The sequence below is a fragment of the Phoca vitulina genome, unplaced genomic scaffold, assembly GCF_004348235.1.
Source record: "Phoca vitulina isolate PV1807 unplaced genomic scaffold, GSC_HSeal_1.0 scaffold94, whole genome shotgun sequence".
Taxonomy (NCBI): domain Eukaryota; kingdom Metazoa; phylum Chordata; class Mammalia; order Carnivora; family Phocidae; genus Phoca; species Phoca vitulina.
Genome location: NW_022589797.1, coordinates 1,191,915 through 1,217,456, shown reverse-complemented (window position 1 = coordinate 1,217,456; position 25,542 = coordinate 1,191,915). Strand labels below are relative to the sequence as shown.

The 25,542-nt window shown below is 38.9% G+C and overlaps 1 protein-coding gene across 5 annotated transcripts in view; it reads left to right on the top strand.

Annotated features, from left to right (window-relative positions):
* The window catches only part of RECK (reversion inducing cysteine rich protein with kazal motifs), a 72,089-nt gene that overhangs the window by 21,625 nt on the left and 24,922 nt on the right, over window positions 1-25,542 (top strand). For 4 of the 5 annotated variants that reach the window (XM_032396797.1, XM_032396798.1, XM_032396801.1 and 1 more), the window contains 6 exons: window positions 12,828-12,861; window positions 14,942-15,139; window positions 17,511-17,778; window positions 20,307-20,486; window positions 23,159-23,371; window positions 24,805-24,941. In XM_032396797.1, coding sequence (XP_032252688.1) covers window positions 12,828-12,861; window positions 14,942-15,139; window positions 17,511-17,778; window positions 20,307-20,486; window positions 23,159-23,371; window positions 24,805-24,941 — 1,030 coding nt within the window. Of the gene's footprint in view, window positions 1-11,349; window positions 12,174-12,827; window positions 12,862-14,941; window positions 15,140-17,510; window positions 17,779-20,306; window positions 20,487-23,158; window positions 23,372-24,804; window positions 24,942-25,542 lie in introns of those variants that run through there. The other variant, XM_032396799.1, reaches the window with a different exon arrangement.

Sequence of the window (25,542 nt, the reverse complement as noted above, 5' to 3'; positions counted from 1 at the left end):
TGTTAAAAACTGACTCTCTAAATTATTCAAGATAATTCAAGGCTCAGTTTGATTTCTCATGTATTATTTAGAAATAAAAGAGAGATGAGCACTTTAATGCTGAAGGAGGGTTCTACATTATAAACCCCAAATAACATTCACTCTCATGATTGTTGAAGTCTAGTCCAAAGATGATGACTATTGGTTATAAAGTGAATGGGGTAAATACAGTGTAATACAACCTAGTTTAACTGGACTGGTTGTTTATCAACATAAGAATAATTTATAAAACTAGGCTTTTAGTATCTTTTCCTTAACACTGGAGTGATCCCTGGAGTGAACTTCCAGACGTGTAAGCTGTTACTTTAGGCTTACAATTATAGGGGTTAGCATTTACCCTGCAGCATGGTTTTATGCAGTTTGATTAGATATTCAGAAAGTAAGTACTTTTATTTGGAGGAGCTAATGTTTATCTTTACTGGTAACCTGCTGCAGAATCCCTTTTGAGGGGATTTCCTGAGAAATTTACTTGTATGAATAAAGTTTAAAAATTTTGTTGCAACCAAGCTAAGATAAAGCAGTTAATTGTAAAGCATTGTTATGTCTGATTTTATAGCATCTGTTTCCTTTTCTCATGCAAATCAACAATTATTTATTGAATGTAAGAGGCAGTTTTATATAATAGAAAAGCATAAACTTTGGAGTTACACCTAACTTAGAATTCTAGCTAAGACTACTTATAACTTAACTTCAAATACTGAAGAATTGTATTTGAGTGAAGAAATAAAATATATACTGCACACACGAGGGCTCAGGGAAATCAGAAAGCAGAGTGAGCATGTTGGGATTTATCAAGGGAAACTTTACAAAGGAGAAAGGCCTGAAAGGTTTGGCATACTTTGGTAAGAAAGATTGTGGATCAAAAGCATGTTAGCAAAAATGCACATGGCTTGTGCAGGGGACGGAAAGAAAATAGGCCTGTTTGGGGCTGAGAATCTGTGCTTAGTTGGATAGACAACGTGGGACCAGATCTTGGAAAAATGATATTTTAGGGCTCAGCCCATCATTAAGTAGAAGGAGATGATGAAAATTCTGTAATAGGAGACCAACATAACAACTTCATATTTTAGAAAGCTAAAGCCTTAATTGTATGCATGCTAAGTTTTAGATCCCACAGACCCCTCTAACTTAGCTAAAAGCAGGTAAGGCCCCAAACTAGGATGATAATAATAGAACCAAGTATTAAGGAATAAATCAGAGATTTGAAGGCAGAATCCATCAACAGGATTTGTTAATGGTGGATTGAATATAGTAGATAATGTTCAGGAAAATATAAAAAAAATTATTAGTGAATTGGGAGGTAGAACTGAAGAAATTATATGGACAAGCAGCACAGAAGGACAGACTAAAAGAGAGTTTAAGAGATGTGGGAGATAAAGTATTCAAATTGGAATGCTAGAAGAAGAAAAGAGAATATGGGACAGAGGCAATATTTAATAAGACCCATCAGGGGCACCTGGGTGGCTCAGACTGTTAAGCGTCTGCCTTCGGCTCAGGTCATGATCCCAGGGTCCTGGGATCGAGCCCCACATCGGGCTCCCTGCTGAGCAGGGAGCCTGCTTCTCCCTCTCCCTCTGCCTGTCGCTCCCCCTGCTTGTGCTCTCTCTCTTTCTCTGTCAAAGAAAAAATAAAAAATCTTAAAAAAAAAAAAAAGACCCATCAAATCTCCAGCAGGATTTAAAAAAAAAAAAATCCATGCATTACTGACACACCTCATAGCCAAAGATCTTAAAAGCAATCAGGAAGAAAAGACCTTACCTTCAAAGGAGACTAACAGCTGATTTCTCAATAGCAACAGAGGAAGTCAGACAGTGGAATGATACCTAAACTGTTCTGAAAGAAAATAATTATCAACCTAGAATTCCATATCCAGTAAAAATATTTTCTAAGAAAGGGGAAAATTAAAGGTATTTTCAGACAACAAAAATGAAGAATTGCCATACTGGACCCTTAAAGGAAGTTGTAAAATATCTTCTTTGAGATGCAAAAGAAAATGAGAATGATGAAAATACAAAGTTAAAACACACACACAGATTGTAGAAAACAATAATATATTTTTCAATTTTTTTTTTTAAAAGATTTTATTTATTTTTTGACAGAGAGACAGTGAGAGAGGGAACACAAGCAGGGGGAGTGGGAGGGGGAGAAGCAGGCCTCCCATGGAGCAGGGAGCCCGATGCGGGGCTCAATCCCAGGACCCTGGGATCACGACCTGAGCCTAAGGCAGATGCTTAATTACTGAGCCACCCAGGCACCCCTTTTATTCAGTTTTTAAACAAGAGAAAATACACAGCAACAATAGCATATATGTTGGGAAGGGAGTTTAAAGAAATTGAGGGATATTAGTGTTAGGTGTTTTTAAATGTAATAACCTGTATCTCAGAGGTAGTTAGGAATACAGGACTAAAGAGGAGGAGAGAGATCATGCCCAAGTCAACCATGAAGTAACCCTTGAACCTTGAGAGTTAAAGAAAACTCGATGAAAGAGAAAGTGTTGAAAAAAGTGGAGAGCTGGATTTTGAAATTGCTTTTTTAGGGACCTAGAAGAGAAGGATACAGATACCGATTAGGAGGACCCTACCTGTGTTGAATGAGACTGTTGGAATGAGATGTTCCAAGAAAAAGAGATCTAACTTTCTATCAGTAGAGATGTTCAAGCAAGGGCTTACTGGATTCACATACTGTGGAAGGGATTTCTGCAATGGATGGGAGATTTAGCTAATGATCTCCCAACTCTGCAGTTCTCTTTTTCTGACCCGTACCTAAGAAAGAGTACTTCCTTCAGTAATGATGAGTATTTTTTCAGAATCACACTTTTTTTCTTTTTAAGATTGTATTTATTTTGACAGAAGGAGAGACAGCAAGAGAGGGAAAACAAGCAGGGGGAGTGGGAGAAGGAGAAGCAGGCTTCCCGTTGAGCAGGGAGCCCGATGCGGGGCTCGATCCCAGGACCCTGGGATCATGACCTGAGCCGAAGGCAGACGCTTAACAGTCTGAGCCACCCACGCGCCCCTTGTTTTGTTTTGTTTTAAAGTAGGCTGCACACCCAGCGTGGAGCCCAGTGCGGGGCTTGAACTCACTAACCTGAGCTGCTATCAAAAGTGCTGCTTAACCCACTGAGCCACCCAAGCGCCCCATAGAATCACACTTTTGATTAGAGCCACCATTATCAACCAGTGGCTTGATAACTCTGACCAGGACATGTTCAGGTGTCATGGGCATGCTCAGTTCTAGGTTCTCCATGCATTTTCACAGGTGTGGTCCTTGGCCCCTGGAAGTATTGGTCAGGCCACATGGATTCATAGATGTGTGATAGTAGAACCAGGGATGATAGTCAAAATATTCAACAGCTGGAATGACGTAGGCACCAGCTGAACAGATGCTGGCTGTAAACCATCAGCAAGCCATACTAGCGCACATTGCCTCATTAAAGCCAAAGTACGAACTAAGTCGTATTGTCTCTGAGTTGTGAGACATCTAGTATAATTTTTTTTTTTTAAAGATTTTATTTATTTGACGGAGAGAGACACAGCGAGAGAGGGAACACAAGCAGGGGGAGTGGGAGAGGGAGAAGTAGGCTTCCTGCTGAGCAGGGACCCCGATGCGGGGCTTGATCCCAGGACCCTGGGATCATGACCTGAGCCGAAGGCAGACGCTTAATGACTGAACCACCCAGGCACCTCGTCTAGTATAATTTTTTTACATAGTCTTTGTCTGCAAGTTGGCTGAAAATAATATTTTCTTCTAGCCACCAAAATGGTGATTAAAAAAAGAATTTTGTTGTTTATAGTTTCTTTCTTAATGTCAGGATAAATACGTTATCATGTTACCATGATGTGAGGCTGATGAATTTCCAGAGACTTGGCAATGGCTGTAGAGTGATGACACAAATTTTAGGTTTGGGTTCATAAATTTATTTCATAACCTTTATGTCAGGCTTTACTACCATTCTTATAACATAGTGGTCATAAATATAAATACCTTTTCCATTTGCTGAGTGAGCCACTGCAATACAGTGCTACAGATTTTCATCAGACTTTTACATTTTTGTTTCTTCTTCCTTTCACAGATCCTCCTCTATGTTTTTCTTTATATTCTTTTTAGAAATATCATTTTCATTTCTTTCTTGGCTTTTTTTTCAGTCCAGTTATTTGATGTTACTTCATTAAGGAAGGTGAGAAACTATAAAGGAAAGGCAGTAGGAGGTATTTTTTTTTTTTATCTTAAAGGCATTTAAGTTTTAAACTAAACAGTTGCTAAACAAAACTAAAATAATGTTCTGTTCTGGGGTTCTGGTTCTGTGAGAATGCTAAGATAAAATTAAGACTCTGAGGATATTAAAAAGAGGCTCTAAGAACCACAAAAACAAAGGTGGTCGGCCTTGTGAGTTTCAGACTCAGTTCTGTCAGCACCATCCTGTCAACACACAGCTCAGTGCATAAGACAAAGGTTCAGGTATGTGTTACTTTTTATTTTTCGTCACATGTTCAAAATTCAAAACGGTGTACAATTAAAAGTCTCTTTTCAACCTCCTGTACTATAGCTACCCAGTTCCTAAAGTCATTTATGTGTATAAAAGCAAATATATATACATATTTGCTTTTATATTTTTATATTTTATATTTAATATACTTATATTAAATATATATATAATATATATTATATATATATATATTTATGTGGTTCTCCTCCACCCCCTGTAACACAAATGATCCTATCCCTGGATGCCAGTGTTTGGTACATATTTACATATGTCTACATGGGCTGTACAGTGTATTCTCAGGAAGTGTCACAATAAAATGTTCTGCTTTAAAGATTTCTATGTATTAATTTTATTTTGTTCCTTTTTCTCTCAAATTAACCTTGATTCTAGATTTACTACCAGAAGCATAAAGGAAAGGGATGAAGAAGTAGCCCTAAAAATTTAGAGATAAGAAGGCAGGGATGTCAGGGCCAGCAGGATTATCTGGACAGCTAGAGGCCTCTGATGCCTCATGTGATTGGATCTGTTCTGTAGTGTTCTAAGAATAGAGTAGACCATCTTGTATGTCAAGTGATAGTCTAGGTTGTAGTTAGTCAGCGTTGGGGAATTTAGCAAGAAGAATAATATGGTACTTTGCCCGAGCAAAGCCTTCAGGACCTAAATGTAAAGCTTCTTTTAGTTAGTACTAAGGAAACTCCAAGAATCGGCAGAATATAGTATAGTAAATAGAAGACTGTGAATGGGAGGCTTATACATGATAAAATGCTATACTGAGACCCGCTATCAGAGTAGATGTGGGCCGTTACCTGCAGCTGATGAGCTCCAAAAAGAGCGAAACCTATTAGGTCCTGCAGTACTGGCTTAAGATATAAAACCTGGATTATATTTCATTTGTATGTGGTTTTGTTTTGTTATATTTTGTATTGGAAGGGAATAACTCCTATTCAGTCTCCTTGTGCTAGTGTATTTCCTCTTCTAGTCCTTTCTTCTCAGGAGTCACCTGAATGAGATCATTCCAAAGGGAAGTTGGATCAAGTTTGATTAGATTGTGACCTGGTCTAATCTAAATGGCCAGGTTCTTCCCCCTAGGCAATCTCATCTACTCCCATAGTTTTAACTGTCCCAATATGATGACAACTACAAAATCTTTGGCTAAACATTTTCTCTGAGGTCCTGAGTCATTACTGAATATTTGTACTTTTGATGTTCAATGGGCATTTCAAATCAGCCAAACTGTTACCTTCCCTACTTCCCCTTCCCTCTACCCCATTGCTACACAGCGTGTGCGTGCATGTTCGAGTGCATGTTCACACGCGCATGCACACACGCACACACACACGCACACACAAATCCAAAACAAAAACTTACCATTTTTTATACATTTCTTGTTTGATTGTTCCAGTGCAGTCCTCCCAGACACATAAACTAAAAGCCTAAGAGGTATTGTCTACTCTTCCTCTTTCTCACCACCTCCCACAAATAAGTGACTATCAAGCCCTAAAGATTTGCCTCCAAAATCTATCTTCAGTCAGTCTTCTTTCCAGATCCTCAGGTACTGCCTTACCTCAGGCCCCTGTACCACTTTTCTGGACTACAGTAGCTGCTCAACTAGCCTTCCTATCTAATTTCTCCCCTTATTTACTCTCTCCACTTCTCATAGGGTGATCTCTTTAAAGACTAGATGTGGTCATGTCACTCCTTCCTTAAAACTCTTCAGTGGCTCACCTGTAGGATACAGTCCATGTTCCTCAGCCTGGTAAACTAAGCTTTTCTCCATCTAGCCACTGACGGTCTTCTCCTTTACGCTTGAGCAGTATGCTACTTGTAATTTCCCAGATTGACCATGTGTTTTGTTAGTTGTAGTTGTGCAGCCTGTTTGTTCTACCTAGAATTTCCTCTCCCGGAATCCATCCTCCCCCCCCACCCAGTGGTGTGCTAGAGCCAACTCCTACTAGCTGGGGACAACTGTTGGGTAAATACTCAGGAATTTTGCCAGCCAGTTTTTAACTCAAAAACAGCCATGATGGGGGCATTTTCACCACTAACATCAGCAAATATTACAAATCAGGACTTTCTCTCCACCCCCACCCCTACAAAAGTTGGTCCTAGCACACCAGCACTCCTGTCCAACTGACAACCACCTTTGCCTCAAATTCTGGCTTAGGGAGTTCTTTGAAACCTTTCCTGCCAAGCCCTCTACACACATAAAATTGCTACTTCTAAACACTTTACAGGCTTGATTATAGCATTTTTCAACTTACAGTGTAACTCTCTGTTTACATGTCCCTTTTTAATACTAAACTCTTGAGTTCCTAGGGCAGAGTACCTCTCAGTTGTCTTTGCATCTGTCATTCATTCACTTAACATTCACTGAACTGGTAACACACCAAACTTGATATACTTAATGTGTCTCAGGCACTGTTCTCAGGGTACAAAGGTGAAAGGATTTAGCCATTGTCTGTCTGTAAGAAGCTCATAGCTAGTCCATGGGAAGAGAGAAATTCAAATAGTTCATTACAATACAGTGAGACAAGTCCATTGCTAGAGTCTGTATAAGACACATTGGAGCCTGAAGGGAAACAAAAAACACACAACCCTGCCCAGTGTAACGGGAAGGTCTTCACAGAGCCGGTAAGGCTTAAAGGATGAACAAAAATTTGTTGCCTGTAAATAGGTGCTAAAAACAGTTAGTATTTTTATAGATAGAATTTCTCAGTAGAAATTTTTTCCATTCTGGACAGCTGAATTACACAACATTTTTTGTTTCAGAGTAAATAGCAGTTTTATGTGGAAACCTTGTATAAATGTCTATGAATTCGGCATTCTCAGAATGAGTACAGAAAGCATTGAATACTGTATCTATCACAATAATGTTGTATAGCGACTTTCCCCAAACTCCATAGCCTGAAACAATAACAGTTGATCATTTCTTACGAATCTAAGGACCAGGTAGGCAGTTCTGATCTGGCCAACCTTAGCTGATTTTGGCTGGGCTTACTCATGCTTCTGCAGTCAGCTTGCAGGTCAGCCTGAGCCTAGCTTCTGTAGGATGCTGTTGGCTAAGTCAGCTCGGCTCTCCTCCATGTGTCTCTTCTAGCCCTGTAGCTCAGGCATGTTCCTGTGGTGGTGATAGGGGCTGAAGAGAGGAAGTGGAAAGATGCAAGTCTCTGTGCAGGCCTTTGCTTGCCTCAAGCTTGCTACTGTCCACTGGACCAAAGCAAATCACGTGGCTAAGTCCAGAGTTAGTGTGAGAGAAATAGAGGGAAATGTGAAGAACTGGGCCCATTACTGCACTCATTCTACCAAAACACTGTGCTGAGCTCTGTCCTAGACCTTGTGTTACTCTACAGATGTTACTTGCCCTTCAATTTGCTTCCAGTTGGTTGGATGCACTGGTGATAATGAGCAAACCTCTTTGAGCAGTCTAGACCTATTATTATTTCCAGTTTTAGGTGTTTTTATCCAACTCTTGAAATGATATTTATTATTTGGGAGGCAGAAACTGAAGAATCACTTGTTTAGCAATATCCATATCATGATATTAAATCCTTTACATATTCTGGTCACTTAAACTTTTTGACTAAAAAGCCATGGTGTCCACAACAAAGAAAAAACATCTTGTAGAGATTTAAAAACATGTTGTTTTTTTTAAAATAAAAACATGTTTGTTTGTTTTTTTTAAAGATTTTATTTATCCATTTGACAGAGACACAGCGAGAGAGGGAACATAAGCAGGGGGAGTGGGAGAGGGAGAAGCAGGCTTCCCGCTGAGAAGGGAGCCTGATGCGGGGCTCCATCCCAGGACCCTGGGATCATGACCCGAGCCGAAGGCAGACGCTTAATGACTAAGCCACCCAGGTGCCCCAAAACCTGTTTGTTTTTAAAGGTCAATTGTTTAGGTGCACCTGGCTGGCTCAGTTGGTAGAGCATGCGACTCTTGATCTGGGGTTGTGAGTTCAAGCCCTGCATTGGGCCTAGAGCTTACTTAAATAAAATAAAGTAAAATAGAGGTCAATTATTTAATATCTCCAACTTAGCATCTGATGAGCTAGATTCCTCATATGAGATGCAAAACTTCAAAGTGGGAGAAATTTCAGTCCATTTATGAAAAAGAAACATTTTATTTACCAAGGCCTTAACAACAGAGCAGCTCCTTTACTTTTAACTAGTAGCCTTGGGAATAGGGAACATTAAATAACAGTTCATAAAATGTGCTCTTTTGGGTCTTTGTCCAGAAGTGATTGAAATATCCAAAATGAACCCCCTTTTTTAAAATGAGGTTCATATGATCAGTGTTTGTTTAGTTTTCATCATCCTCATCATTGAGACAAGTGGGCAAATGGAGAATTGTTAGAAAGGAAGAAGGGAGTCCCAGAAATGGAAAAGTATGTGTGGCAGAGACAGAAAATAAATCCACAGCGCCAACTTCTGAACAAGTGGTTGGACCAGGAGAGTCTACCTTACAGTTGCACCCCAATGGCTCTTCCCCCAAAGGAGGGTCACTGTGGCTTGCAGGATCACTATGGTTCCCTAGACTTTGATTTTACTTTGTATTTTAGTTTTTCTGCCAGGCTTGCCCCCGATAACCTGCTCCCAACACTAGGTGGAAGGGCTTGCTGCTGTTCTCTAAAGCCAGTGGGAGTAGGGCAGGGAACTGGAAGTAGCTACCTGAGGAAAGATTTCATGATCAAATATTTTTAAGAGAAATAATATGAACCTTAAGAAATGATTGTTGTCCCCACAGTTTAGTGTGCTGACTCTAAAAATAGGGGAATGTTAAAAAGAGATTACAATGTGGACATAAATTCAACCTGCATTGGCTGCATTCGGAAAAATAATCCAGTCTTCTTACAGTGTAGTGGCATGAGAGAAAGTCTGGGTTCCAGCCCTGGCTCTGCCCTTTGTTTACTGTGTACCTCTGTCTCTCCAGCTGGATAGTGAAGGCTTTTAGATTTGAAGATCTCTCGGGATCCTGTCAATCCAGCACACTGCTGTGTTCTTTGGGTCTCTGAGGTTGTGGCAGACCCTCATCTTGGTAACACTGTCATTTTTATCTATTCTAGAGTAAGATGAGCAGAGTGAGGGAGTTGTATGGAGGCACAGTGCTTATAGTAATGGCAAAAGGTCAGAAGAGGCTCCATGTTAGTATAAAGCCTCAGTTACCTCTTTCACCACCAGATGGTGGCCAGACATTTGCAAGACTTAAGAATTAGCTTTAGCTAAGACTTAACAAATGTCTTAGGAAATGAAGAAATTATAAGTTAATGGTGTAACTGATTATGTCTTAAACCCTGTCACACTAGTCAGCAATAATTTCAGCAGTGAAAAGGTAGAGTTACCTATAGTTTATACATTAGATATAGTTACCTAAGGTATAGTTTATGCCTACTTACAGTTACCTAAGGTTAAGAATCCTTTATCAAAGAGGATCAGAGTTTGAAATCATGATGACTATAAAATAAGCAAGAGAGAATTGATGAATTCATCAAATGGCTGGTATACTTGAATGAAGAACCATTCTTTAAAACCTTAAAATTAATAAAGATAAAAATAGAGATATAAAAATGGTGTTTATTAATACTATAGGTACTGCTATATGGAAATATAAATGTTTTTAGTTCAATAAATTAAGGCAAACCTATCCACAAAAGGTCTATCAGTGAACATTAAGAGGAAATCAGAAGTGCTTAAGGATCATTTCTGAACTGTGGATGTGACATCGAGTTGTGCCCTTCTTCTACCTTAGGAGTTGACAGACTTTTTCTGTGAAGGGTCAGATAGCAAATATTTTAGGCTTGCAGTTTATATGGCCTCTGTCTACTCAACTCTACCATTGTAGTATGAAGTTGCCATATGCAGTATGTAAACAAATGGGTGTGACTGTTCCAATAAAACTTTATTTACAAAAATAGGCAGCAGGCAAGGTTTGGCCATGTGCCATAGTTTGCCAACCCACCTGTAGGCGAAGGCTAGAGTTCTAAGCATTTCTCCTTTTTAGGCCTCCATCTCTGGCTTTGGTCAAATAAGGGGTTGAATTAGAGGATCTCTGACATTTTTCAGGTTTTGTGTCCTTTAGTATCTCTCCCTGAAGCTAAGTGATCCACCAGGCCAACTCCAGAATGATTTTTCTTTTATTTGTAAGGTCAAGTTTCTAAAAACCCAACTTGAACAAATCTGTAAGTCTCTAGAACAGGGTTTCTGAACCTTGGCACTATTGATATTTTGGTCTGTTGTTTGTTGCTGTTGTAAAGAGGCTGCCATGTGATCTAGGATGTTTAGCAGCCTCTCTGGCCTCCTCTACCCATTAGATGCCAGTAGCACACACACTGTTCCCCTACACCTAATGTCCCCTGGGAAGCAAATCACCCCCAGCTGAGAACCACTGCTCTGGAGACTCGTATGAGTAACTGGAAGAGTATCAAAACTGGAAATCAGGCCATTTGACCCAGGATGGCCACAGAGATAATAAACGCCTTCCTTCAGGTACAAGGTCAAAAAAGCCAAGCCCAAAAGAACAACCGGTTTATTAGAAAAAGAAAGTGAGAATCAAAGGGGGCTGGAAATTTTGGTAGTAGATTGCTTTTTATTTTTATTTATTGATTTATTTTTTTTTTTTTTTGAGAGAGAGAGAGTGAGAAAGGGAGTGGGGTGGGTGGGTGAGTGGGCAGGCAAGAGGAGGGACAGAGAGAGAGGGAGAGAGAAAATCCTAAGCAGGCTCCACACCTGGTCCCACACACTCCCAACTCGGGGCTCGATCTTCTGATCCTGAGATCATGACCTGAGCCAAAATCCAGAGTTGGACGCTTAGCTGACTGAGCCACCCAGGTGCCCCAGTAGATTGCATTTTAATATTGATTTAGATCATTTTGTGGAAAATGTTCCTAAAACCACTGAACCAAAATAGATGGCTATCTATAACAGGTAAGTAAAAAGTCAAACAAAGAAACGTGGATGAAGAGAGATCTAGAAGAGATCATTAACACCAAAAATGTTTAGTTTTCACTCCTCATATCGCTTGATGAGATCTCTAACAGAAAGAATTCATACTGTATGAATTCATTAGCCCTTATCTATCAAGTCAGGGTTTTTTGTTTTGTTTTGCTTTAAATGGATAAATCAAGTATGGTTTATTTCTACAGTAGAATATTATTTACTGGAGAAAATGAATGCAGTATAGCTTCACACAACTACATAGATGGATCCTTTAAAGTAGATTTTAAATGTCAATAAAGCTGGTCTTTTAAAGGTCCAGCTGGCTTGTGATTTAGCTACAATTAAAAGCCAAAGTCATCTCTATTCAACTAAAAGAGCACTTGATTTCCATCTTCCTTTTACTTAGGCCCATATTATTTCTTTTAGGAATTCATTCTCTTCCAATTGTAAGGGATATTAATCATAGCTGACAAGCCCTGAATATCCAGACGGCTTTGAACAAGAAATTTTTTGGTTTTGTCTTATTTTGCCTCTTGTTTTCCTTACAGTGACTTTAACACAGTGTGATATTTTCTGAACAGTGATCTAAGAACTCGAAATACTAATTCTAGTCTCAGGCTCTGCTTTTGACTTGCTCTATGATCTGGGGCAGACTCCCCCCTGCTGAGGAAACGGTTTGTTCATCTTTAAAATGATAGAGATCCCCCAACTTCCCAGGGTAATTATATAAGAATCATCTTTTTATTTTTATTTTTATTTTTATTCCAGTATAGTTAACATACAGTGTTATATTAGTTTCAGGAATACAATATCGTGATTCAACAATTACATAAGAATTATCTTTGAAGGCTTGTTTAATATGTAGATTTCTGTGGTTCATTCCCCCATTCTGATTCTGTAGTGTAGGGTAAGGCCTAGGAAGCCCGGGTGATTCTGGTACATGGCCATGTTTGAGAACAATTAGAGATGAACTCTAAGGACCTTTCAACTCTAAAATGGAGTGGTTACGTGAAATCTCTATTTCCCTAAATGCCTTTTATTATATTATCTTCTGGGAGCTCTTTTTATATATTGCAAGAAATAATTGAGATTAATACATTGTAGGTTACTCCACATACACACACAGGTACAGCTTTGGTTTGCTATAATGTGATCATCTTATGGCTCAGGATGAGAATCTTGACCCCCAATAATTGTGTTAGAAGATGGTTTCCCTTTTTACCAGGGTGCCATCTCAGCTTCTTTGTCTTCATCCTTGGATTTAGAGAAGAATTAAATAGTCTGATATTCTGATTTCCATGTAACCATAAAGTGGAATAAAATTAGGAATTCTGCATGGTGGTTAACTTGTTTGTTTTTCTTTAATTTACAGAATGCTCTTTTCAGTTGCATTAGCAGAAATGAAAGTAAGTATATTGTCAATGGTTATATGAACAGTCCAAAGAGCAAAACTCAGTTTAAGAATACGATTTAGCTGTTATAAGCATTGCCAAGACCTGACATTATGACATGGGCTGTTAGTAAGCTGCGTGAAGGCCCAGCAGGATTCTGATAGGCTCTTTCCTCAGTGGTATTCAGGCTATTGATGAATTATGACAGTTTCTATGTCTTAACTGCAGATTTACAAAGCAGATACTACTGTTAGATGGGAAGATCATGCCCTACTTGAATAAATAGGATTACTTGCAGAAATTAAGCATTCCCAGGTGATACAGTGTAGCACTTGCCAAGGACTGCCTCTCAATTCATTCCTCAGACATTTACTGCCTACTTGCTCTGTGGAGACAGACACAGGATATAGGATAGTGTCACTGATAAAAGTGCTGTGGGAATTCAGAGGAAGGAGGGATCACATCCTGTAGGGGTGCTTAGAGTGGCTTCGTGGAGTTGGTAGCTGAGCTGGGCCTTGAAGGATGGACAAGAAATGAACAGTGGAGATTGGAGGAAGGGCATCCCAGGTGAAGGGAGTAGTGAGCAGTTACAGCTAGGAAAACACAGCTGAGGAACAGAAGAGTTGTTTGGATTAGCTTGGCAGTTCAGTGTATCAAAGTATGATAAGAAACATTAACTGGCTGTATTTTATCTTCTAACCCTCTCTAATTAGGGCTCAATTCACAATTTCTAAGCTGTTCTCATAGTAATCTCTGTCCTCCCACACTGGTGAGGAAGCCAGCCTAATGGAGGAATCAGAAGATGGGCATCCTTGGCTTTTTCTCACTTGTCTCTTCTGTCCCCACCCCCACCCCTCAGTTTATCCTAAGGTTAATGGTGATAAATGTAGCCATAAATTACTCTTTGTGTTGAAATTGAACAGTTCAGCAATGAACACAGTAAGTAGTAACTGTAAGTTAAAAACAGGTGGCACAGTAAGTGTGAAACAGTTTCCTGGTGCAGGAAACAGGCCTATCCTGTATCAGTTCAGTCCTAGCTTAATTTGTGTATAATTTTATCCTTGTCATTATTTCTGGAAGTTGCCTCAATTCTCTGCTCATTCCCTAGTCAGTGGAATTCACCAGAAACCTGATTCTGGTTCCTCCATAACCTCTAATAATTATCAGAGATTTCCTGCCTGCCTTTCCCTTACCCGTTTCCTGCCATACCTCCACCTGGGTTCCCTTCAGACTCCCACAGACCCTCTAACCTCTCCTATGTGGATCTCTTGCTCTTCCCCAGTATAAATCCCACATCTGCACCGCCCCCAGCCACTCGTCTAGCTCCCCCCAGATACCTGAGATGGTCCCCCTTGATTTCTAAAAATACACAAATCAAATTTCAAATGTGGGTTTTACTTTTCAGTGTTAAAGCAGGTCATATTAGTTGTGAGGTAAAGACCATTTCAAATTAGACATGTTCTTAGGAATAGAACTTATGAAATTTTTTTCAAGATATACAGTTATATAACTGTCAAATTTATGAAATGAGCCTGGTAGCTCTTAGTTTTTACTGGTCCTGTTTTATAAATGTGAAGCATTTGGGGTTTGGTTTTATTTTTATTTTGTTTGCCTTGCTTTGTTTGTAAATCTCCACAAATCTAACATAGAAAGATGTTCCAGTGGTTCTCAGCATGGGCAGTATTGGCATTTTGGGAGACCGTTCTGGTTGTGTGTCTGCCCTGTATGTTGCAGAGCAGTTAACAACCCCGACCCCATGCACTAAATGCCGGCAGTAGTCCCCAAGTCATTGTGAAAACCAGAAACATTTCCACATGCCTCCAGAATCTCCCAGAGGGGTGGTCCTGCTCCTGCTGAGAACCACTACGCTAGATAGACTATACTTTGACAAGTAAGGACTCTCTTACACCACTGAGCACCTGGATGTCCTCATGGCTATTTCTATAGTAGTGCTGATTTAAAGTACTTGTCTTCTGTGCCATGGTTTTATATCTCAAATTCAAAAAGGTACATATTGTTTTATCAATATTGTGACGATTTATTGTTAGCAAATGGCTATTTCCATTTCAGCATCATTTCCTTTTTTCCCCCATAGTGGGCTCAGTTTGTTGCAGTTATGCAGGCCATCACACAAACTGCCGAGAATACTGTCAAGCCATCTTTCGAACAGACTCTTCTCCTGGTCCATCTCAGATCAAAGCAGTGGAAAATTATTGTGCCTCTATTAGTCCACAATTAATACACTGTGTGAACAATTATACCCAATCTTATCCAATGAGGAACCCAACAGATAGTAAGTAAAATGGATATATTCCTCTCGTTTCAATCTTTAGTAAAATCATTTGTAAAAAGGAAGTAAATTCTTGGGGCGCCTGGGTGGGTCAGTCGGTTAAGTGTCCGACTCTTGATCTCAGCTCAGGTCTTGATCACAGAGTCGTGAGTTCAAGCATCTCATTGGGCTCCATGCTGGGTGTGGTGCCTACTTAAAAAAAGGAAGTAAATTCTTGTAGATATCTGCAGTCTCAGTCATTTGGGAAACACCAGACTTCCTTTGGTGTTTAGATTTGACAGATTGGATATTATTATCACAGCTGAAAGGTGCCAAGAAAGGTAGAGCTGTCAGGGGTATGAGGAAGCAGGCACTCTTTGTTCTGGGGATGGGAGAATTCATTGGTATGGATATTTTGAAAGGAAGTTGGGTTATGACCATGAGAATTTCAAATGATCATACCTTTTAATCTAGCAATTCCATTTCTCAGAATTTGTCCTTCAAGAAGACTCATAAATATACATGCACATGTAAAGGATATTTACTGTGACACTGATGGTAATGGAGAAAAATTAGAAATAACCCAAATACCCATCAATAGGGAATTGATTAAAGTTGATGAAATAAATTATATATCTATATAATAACAATACTTTATAACCAACATAAAGAAAAAAGTATGTTTATATAGAAAGGAGTCCAAGATATAGTAAGCAAAAAAGTCAAGTTGCAGAACTAACTGTATAGTATAATACATTTTTAGTTGTATGCCTATTCCATTTTATATGTTTTTATAATGAACAATTATTTTATAATAAAAGCCCTATATAAAAATGAGAAGAAATCCTGATACTTATGAAAATCAGGGCCTCCTAGTGAACCTGCACCTTATGGGGTCTTCGAAGTCTCAGCTTTGTACATCCTGTAATCCATTTTCTTCATTTAGAGGTGAACAAACTTTAAACAATTAACTAATTAACCAAACTGACAAAACAAAAGATTTATAAGCCAATGCCAATGTTTTGATTTACACTGGGATACTGAAAGACTTGTTTTTGTAAACTCAGAGGCAGTGATATGTGCCGTTTGTCCAGCATCTAAAGCAGAACCCTTATGCTTGTAACATTCTGTGGTGTGGCTGTATGATGAAAATCAGAGGATGAAGCATTTGCCACAAATAACCTTTATTCCTTTTTTTATTTTAAACATTTTATTTATTTATTTGTCAGAGAGAGAGCGAGCGCACAAGCTGGGGGAGAGGCAGGCAGAGGGAGAAACAGGCTCCCTGCTGAGCAAGGAGCCTGATGCAGGACTCGATCCCAGGACCCTGGGATCATGACCCCAGCCAAAGGCAGACACTTAACCACTGAGCCACCCAGGCATCCCTATTCATTTTTTTTAAGATTTATTTATTTTAGAGAGAGAGTGCATGTGCATGGGGGGGAGGGGCAGAGGGAGAGGGAAAGAGAGAATCTTAAGCAGACTCCCCACTGAGTGTGGAGCCCCATGCAGGCTCGATCTCACAACCCTGAGATCACTACCTGAGCCAAAACCAAGAATCTGACACTTAACCGATGGCACCACCCAGTCACCCCAAACTTCATTCATTTTAAAGGCAGAAGCAACCTGATATCTTGTCAGAGTATGCTATTGTGTTATTTAAATTACAACTTAGAGGGGCGCCTGGGTGGCTCAGTAGGTTAAGTGTCTGCTTCAGTTCAGGTCATGATCCCAGGGTCCTGGGATCCAGTTCCACAGCAGGCACCCTGCTCAGCAGGGAGTCTGCTTCTCCCTCTCCTGACCCTCCTCCCTGCTTGTGCTCTTGCTCGAGTGCGTGCTCTCTTTCTCTCTCTAAAATGAATAAATAAAAAATCTTAAAAAAAATAAATTACAACTTAGATTAGTTAACTTGCACAGATATATGAAAGCTTTATATCCCAGAATGTGATGGAATATGGTTTTTGTGGGTTTTGCTATTGAAATTAGTCATCTCTGTCATTCTGTCAAGGACACAATCCCTTTTAGGCAGTTGTTTCTAGCGTGAAATAATTCCAGTTTGATCTGTAATACCTTTTCCAGGAACAGAAGATACTTTGCATGTAAGGACTTCTTAGGTGTAGGACGAGATGACCTTTCATTTATGTAGTATTGGTGCTAAAGATCCCATGTTTGGAGATAGTGGTAAATTCTGGTAATAGTTACCTTGTCCACCTTTAGCTCTTCAGTTATTTGTTACACTGCAAAGTAATGGAGAGAGAATTTGGTAGGCTCTGTGTACTACAGATATTGACATACGACTGAGTAGTAGTGTTTCCAGTACCACCATGTTCTTTTGTTCTGAGCAGTGCATGACATAAAATCAGCTAATTAAGCCACATATATCCTGAAAATGTAGGTTTATATTGCTGTGACAGAGCTGAAGACCATGCTTGCCAAAATGCCTGCAAGAGAATTCTGATGTCTAAGAAAACAGAAATGGAGATTGTTGATGGCCTCATCGAGGGTTGTAAGACCCAGCCTTTGCCTCAGGATCCTCTTTGGCAGTGTTTTCTTGAAAGCTCACAGTCTGTTCACCCTGGCGTCACTCTACACCCTCCTCCCTCTACGGGCCTTGATGGAGCTAAATTGCATTGTTGTTCTAAAGCAAACACTTCAACATGTAGGTCAGTATCTCATTTTCCTTTATTAAAACCAGTAGAAAATGGCGTTTTAATTAGTGATTTTAAGTCTAGGAAATGTATGTTATATTTTTGTATTGTGTAGACTTAAGAGTTTAGAAGGTGTAAAATCTTTCTTTCATCAGCAAGTATTTATTAAGCGTCATGTGTATATAAGACGTTGTTTTTGAACATTGCTAAAAGAACTGTGTTTTGGAGTATAGATGATTAACATTGGCAGGGCAATAAATATTTAAAGATGATGCAACATGGATTCTACCCTCAAGGCTATCATTAAGTAAGCTTACAATTTAGAAGATGTTTTGATATGACATCTAAGGGATATTCTCTTTGTTAAATTATGATACTTTCAACAGTAACTGACCTTTTGTATATATTGGTGAATGATCTGGGTTGGCACTTAAACCCAAAGTTAGATAGCAGTGTATTGGCATTCATTTGGATGATACACTTAGGGAAAAATTATACAAATATAAGATGGAAGGGGCACCTGGGTGGCTCAGTTGGTTAGGCGACTGCTTTCAGCTCAGGTCATGATCCTGGAGTCTTGGGATCGAGTCCTGCATCAGGCTCCCTGCTCAGCGGGGAGTCTGCTTCTCCCTCTGACCCTCCTCCCTCTCATGCTCGCTGTCTCTCATTCTCTCTCTCTCAAATAAATAAATAAAATCTTTAAAATATATATATATATATAAGATGGAAGAAACAATCTAGAGACAAGAATAAATGGAGATAACTAAAGTCATGGCAGAACACAGGTGAAATAGAAGTTTGCTTTATTAGGGATATTTTAGGTGAAAATGGACCACATATTACTAGAACATCCTGAAATATCACCTACCAGGAGTGAAGCAGTTTTTCCTGTGGTTTCTAAATTGAATGGACCTTTAGCAAAAATTGTGCCCAGAATAATTCATCAAACTCTACCAAAGATATAAAAAAACTGGAAGATATCCGAAGAAAATTAACAGAAGAGCTTAAAGAGAAGTTAAGTTGGTCCTGTAATTAAGGAAATTTAATTGCTGATAGGAATTAAATGTATTTATGGGAGGGATGCTGAGTAATTCTTTGAATTTCCTTTAAAGTATTTATGCCCTAAAGTCATTGGAGATTGGAAACACTTTGCCTTACTTTACCTTGATGTAGTTTTTATGGTTTATTTCCATCTTATGATTGGTGTCGGTTTGTATAATTCCTGCTTATATATAGAAAACTAATTCTGAGATGTTATTGAACAGTCTGTTCAAGGTCATAAAGAAAGTTAAGGACTATAGAAAGGACTGGTTTCTAGCTCAAAGTACCTAATTTAACTCATTCGCAGCTTCCTCCTCTCTATGATGTATAAGCTCCATGGAGAGCAGGGACCTTGTCTCTCTTATTTACCGTTATATATCCGGTGCCTTGAACAGGGTCTAACACAAAATAGGCACTCAGTAAACATCAGTAGAGTGAATGAGCAAAATTATAAAAGTAAAAACATCCTTCTCATAGGGTTGAATATGAAAGTCAAATAAAATGTGGCAGGAATGGGGAATTTTTACTTGTGACTTTGCATATTTTGGTAGTATATTTTATATTACATGTATTATGTTTTTTTACATTTTTATTACTTTTATAAATTTTAAAAATTAAACTAATGTGAATGCACTTTGGAAATGGTACTGATATTATTTTAGTCATATGCAAGTTGCTTTGTAATCATCAAGTACTACAAATAAGATTGTCATATATTAACTACAATAGTATATAGAGGGACGCCTGGGTGGCTCAGTCGTTAAGCGTCTGCCTTCAGCTCAGGTCATGATCCCAGGGTCCTGGGATCGAGTCCCACATCGGGCTCCTTGCTCAGTGAGGAGCCTGCTTCTCCCTCTCCCTCTGCTGCTCCCCCTGCTTGTGCTCTCTCTCTCTCTCTGACAAATAAATAAAAATCTTTAAAAAAAAAAAGTAGTATATAGAAGCCTTGGAATTCATAAGCTTTTACATATAGACTACCTTGGCCTATCTTAAGGAATATAAGTGGCTTTGGGATAATTTTTCAGGGAGAAACTAGTGAACCCTAAGTCTGTAAAGCTTCTTAAATCTGAGGACCATGTCACAGTTTTACCTCCTGTGGTTGAAATATAAATGTAGGAGAATCTATCTTTGTGGAGGCAAAACCATATGCCTTACCTTACTTTACATAAAGGTAAAAGAGAGATCAGAAATATAGAAGAAATAACTGTGCCAAGAATAAGGATGTACAAATACTGAAATTAAACATTACATTTAGCACAGAGCTTTGTAGCAATCATGGGGAAATGGAAAGAGATAGATGATAAAAGAAGGCTAACATTTTCATGGAAGGGTTCACTGTTTATGGCTCTAAATTCTAGGAGATAAATTTTAGTCTTTTGGTTTTCGTAATTTTTTTCTTATTTATATTCTAAAATATAGTTCATAGAATTTTAGTTTTATGCAAATCAAATTATTTATTCATTTGGCTCATCTGCGTTTCTGCATTTGTGCCTTTATTTCAGAGAACTGTGCACTAAACTTTACAGCATGAGCTGGGGCAATACACAGAGTTGGCAAGAGTTTGATCGTTTTTGTGAATATAATCCAGTGGAAGTGTCCATGTTGACCTGTTTAGCAGATGTTCGGGAACCTTGCCAGTTGGGCTGTAGAAATCTTACTTACTGTACTAATTTTAACAACAGGTAAGAGAAAACTATTGTACATGGAATGGAAGTATTTTATCATTATCTTGTTTTTAAATAAGTGAAAGACCACTTTACTCTGATTTTTACTCTGATGCTAACTAAGTTAAAAGGAAGTAGTATTTTTTTTATTATTTCATCTTTAAATACTATAACTCATCCGGTAAATCACCTCTGGGAAAGGAAGCACTATAACAAAGTCCCTTCTAGACTAGAAATACTTAAAGCATCTAGAATTCAAAGAATCTTTTCTGCCTTCAGCCTACCATTCTTCCCCTCTTCCTTCTATTACACAACCAGTGGAAACAGTTCATTGCAGAATAAATCACTGTGAACAATTTGGCTGTCCAAATGCTCTCTTTTGAACAGTTTACTTCGAAGTTTACTTCAACCAGTCTGAAGGTCCCACTCAGCAAGTTCGCTATTTCATACAAAAATACTGTCTTACTTATTTGTATTTTCTTGAGGTATCAAGTATGGTCAGAAAAACAAGGGCCCAAAACTGAATGGCTGAACAAACAGTGAAGAAAACAAAAAGGCATCCAGAAGCTTAGAGAACACCGTATCAGAGAAGGCAGAGAGAGAGTTTCTAAGCAAGAGGGGACCAGTTTTGTGAGCTGGCCTGGAGCCTGGAGATCAAGGGGGCAAAGAGGGAAAGAATCATTCAGTTGGGTCAGACAGAAGTTCAAACGAACATAATCCTATTCTTTTAAAAGTATTCAGAATATTTTTTAAAAAGGTATTCAGAATATTATTTCGAATAAGAAAATTGAGATATCTTTACAGCTGGTAATAGAGTGTTAGCCGATAAGGACATGGTTTAGAGATTGAGTAAATTTGAAATCTATGAAATGTTTGAAGTTAAACTTGGACTCATAGTCTGGCTTCTGGGGATAGTGGAGTAGTTTGTAGCAAACTAATACTTCTGCAAGTACCAATTATGAACTCTGTACAAAATATTAAAAAAAAGTATTGTTTTGAAGGTGTTAGAGAGTGGCCAAAAGCAGGAGGGGCTGTATCTCATGAAACATAGAAACCACACTGCACGAGGGCCACATTTATCCAGTTTTTCCTTCATGGGCACCCTCAGCCCCCTTGCATGGCATAAAGAATTCAAGCAAAAAGCAGCAGTCTTGGGCTGAGGAGTTAGAGATCAGAGTTTAGGGCTGCCAGAGTGGCTAGATGCAGGAGTAGAAAACCCGGGAAAGGTGGGAACCACAGAAGGAGATGCCCCCAAATCTGCAAACAAACTCCCGGTAAATCCTTAAATTTAACAAAGTGACAGTATACAAGGTTAACATTGAAAAGCCGATTGTATTTCTGTATGTTGCAACAAACAATGGGAAAATGAAATTTATTTTAAGAATACAAATTTACACAATTGCATCAAAAAACATGAGATACTTAGGGTAAATTTAACAAAAGAGGTGCAAGAACTATACATTGAGAACCAGAAAACTTTGCAGAGAGAAATTAAAGACAGTGAATAAACAGAGAGAGGTACCGTGTTCATGGATTAGAAGACTCAATATTGTTAAGATGTTAATTCTCCTGAGACTGATCTCTAGATTCAGCGCAATCCCAATCAAAATCCCAACAGGCTTTTTAAAATAGAAATTGCCAGACTAACTCTGAAATTCAAATGAAAATACAAAGGACCTAGGATAGCTAAAAGAATTTTTTTAAAAAATAACAAATTTGGAGAACTTACAGTACCTGATTTCAAGACTTGTTATAAAGCAACACAAATTAGGGGCACCTGGGGTGGCTCAGTCAGTTAAGCGTCATGATCCCAGGGTGCTGTGATTGAGCCCCAGGTTGGGCTGTGTGCTCAGCACGGAGTCTGCTTGATATTCTCTCTCCCTCTCCGCCTCCTGCCTGTTCTCTCTCTCAATAAATAAATAAATAAAATTAATTTAAGATGGGTCATAGAACAAAACATAAAAGCTGAAAATATAAAGCTTCTAGAAGAAAACTTAGGAGAATATCTTGACAAACCTGGTGTAGACAAAGATTTTGTAGACAGGAGACAAAATGCACTAATTATAAAAGAAAAAAAATAATGAGTTAGGGTTCAACAGTAAACACTCACCGAAAGACACCATATAAGATTTGAAAAGGCAGGCCACAGTTTGAGAGAAAATATTCAGTATATCACATGTGCACACTTACAGTCACACACACATTTGACAAAGGACTTGTAACCAAAATATATAAATAACTCCAATAACCTCATAATAAAAAGTCAAACAACCCTTGGGGCACTTGGGTGGCTCAGTCGGTTAAGCGTCTGCCTTCAGCTCAGGTCATGATCCCAAGGTCCTGGGGTCGAGTCCTGAGTCAGGCTCCTTGCTGAGCAGGGAACCTGCTTCTCCCTCTCCCTCTGCCTGCTTGTACTCTCTCTTTCTCTGTCAAATAAAACCTTAAAAAAAAAAAAAAAGTCAAACAACCCAATTTAAAAAAAAATAGGCAAAAACTTTCAAGGGTCTTTCACCAAAGAAGACATCAAAATAGCCACCATGCATTCAAAGCTGATATCCTTTGATGCATTATATGTACTTTCTTTAAGAAAATCAGATTTTCCTACTGCATTAGTATGTCAGGATCTTACCTATTACTTCTCTCTAGAAAATAATTGCCTCTTGATTCTTTCTGGCCTTTTTTCTTTTCAGGCCAACAGAACTTTTCAGGAGTTGTAATGCTCAGTCAGATCAAGGAGCCATGAATGACATGAAGCTGTGGGAGAAAGGAAGCATAAAGATGCCATTTATCAACATACCTGTTCTTGACATTAAGAAGTGCCAGCCAGAAATGTGGAAAGCAGTAGCTTGTTCACTGCAGATTAAACCTTGTCATAGTAAATCCCGGGGAAGTATTATTTGCAAGTAAGTTTCTTTCCTCGTAATGACTCTCCAGTCTTGGTTCAGACCATGATCTGAACCACAGCCTATCTTTAGAGTTTTCTCTCCCACCACTTCTCTTTGCCCATCCTCCCCACATGTCAAATGCTTTCTCACTTTTTCCTCCTCTGCTTGAAATACTATTCCATCTCCACTTGCCCACTGCCTGGCTTTCTTAGCCTCTCTCAAATGCCAGTCATTCCCATGGAATCTTCACAGATCTCCCCAGCTCATAGTAATTTATCCTTCCTACAAACTTCTGTAGACCTTTATTTGAACTTCTCTTATGGAATTTAGTTCCAGAAACATTTGTCAAGTACCTTCAATACTCAACTCTATTTTTATATTTTAATTTGTGTACTTACATTCTGTTAGACTTTGTTCTCCTTGAGGAGTTTATTCCTTGTAACTTCTTTTTTTTGTCTCCTCTTTCCTCTTTTTCTTCTCTTCAGGGATTAGGGTAATCCTGACACATAGTAGGTGTTCCATGCATGTTTAATGAGTGAGGGAGTTAGTGAATATAGTCATTAGGGCCTATTTCTAGTGAGCATTTTGTGAATGGTTTGCTTAGGAGATCTAGGATAAAGTAAAGATGAAAGCTGCTGTCCTGGGTGAAACCAGAAGCATTAGCCATGTAGTAATCTATGCCAGCTGATCTTCAAGCATCTATTTTTCCAAAAACTTTTCTAAAAACCAAGTCAATATCCAGCCCCTAAGTTGGTGTGTGTCTTGGTGCTGCTGGACACTTGATGACTGATTGCAGATTATTTCAACCTTAAACAGGGTCCAGATCTATTCTCTGGCATGATTTGGCCATGACTTGAGTAAGGGGAAAGATGAGGGGTAACTTGGGTGACAAGAGGCAACCAGTGGGAAATTTTTAGACTCATAGCACAAAAATTTATAGAAAAGGAATCAAATACCTTTTGAAGACTGAGAAAATTTTAAAGTAGTGTACTTTCCAGTTGTTATGGGCCAAACACCTTAATGTTGATAACTAAAAAGATATTTAAAAAGAGAAGGGGACAGAGGGAGGAAGAAGCAAGTAAGCATAAGGTCCTGAAAGAAAAGATGTATGATTTTGCAAAGAGCAAATCAGACTAGCCTAGTTTAATTTCCTTTCAAAGACTGGGACAAGCCACACTGATGGTAATAACAGTACGAGTATAAAATTTGAGCAAGGCCTTTGATCTCCGATAAGAGAAAAGGATGCTTTGCTAGTATAATACATTACTTACTACTCTGCAACCTGAGGTCTTCTATGACTCCTGTTTTCTTTTGCCATTACTCTGACCTAACCAGTTGTAAAATACTGTTATGAAAACTCACCTTCTGGAAGGCTTCAGAAACAGGATTAATATTGACTAGACAACATGAGGAGGTTCCTTAAACTCTAAATTTGTATTTTTCTTCTTAAGATCAGATTGTGTGGAGATTCTCAAGAAATGTGGGGACCAGAACAAATTCCCTGAAGACCACACAGCTGAAAGTATTTGTGAGCTTCTGTCACCTACAGATGACCTAGAGAATTGTATACCTTTGGATACATACCTAAGTAAGTACTTTGTTTTTTTAGATTTCAAATATTTCTCCCTTTCATCTCTGCCCTTCATGTTTGCTTTTGAACATCTATCTGTTGAGAATGTGTGGTTTAATTATACTATCTCAATTGCAGACTCTTATCTTATTTGCTTGGTCTTTTTGGCGCTGGAAAGAATTGTCATCTTAAAATATGTAAGCCCAAGTGACTATCTTATCAGTGAGGAAGTGATGAACTATTGTCAGTCAGGAATTCTAAGCAGTGAATCTGGGGCAAACATCTTAGATAATAGCCCCATATCATTGCTGTCCCCTTGCCATGATTTGACCAGGAAGTGGAATTTCCCCAGGGAATCTTCAGCTTTTTGTTATGAGAGTATTAGTGTACCTGAGCCAGGCATTGGCTTAGACTGACCCACCAAATAGGGAGTAAGGAATGACGGTCTGGGTTAGTACGTGAAAATGGAACTTTTGTCTCTGCGAAAGTATTCCTGCCAAGAGCTAGAAGAATAAGTTGCTATCTCATTGAGGGATCCTGGAGCTGAGTTTCTCAGCAGGAGGTGACCCCGTGTGGTGGAAACCAGAGAGATGACGAGTAGAACTCATACACACGGAGT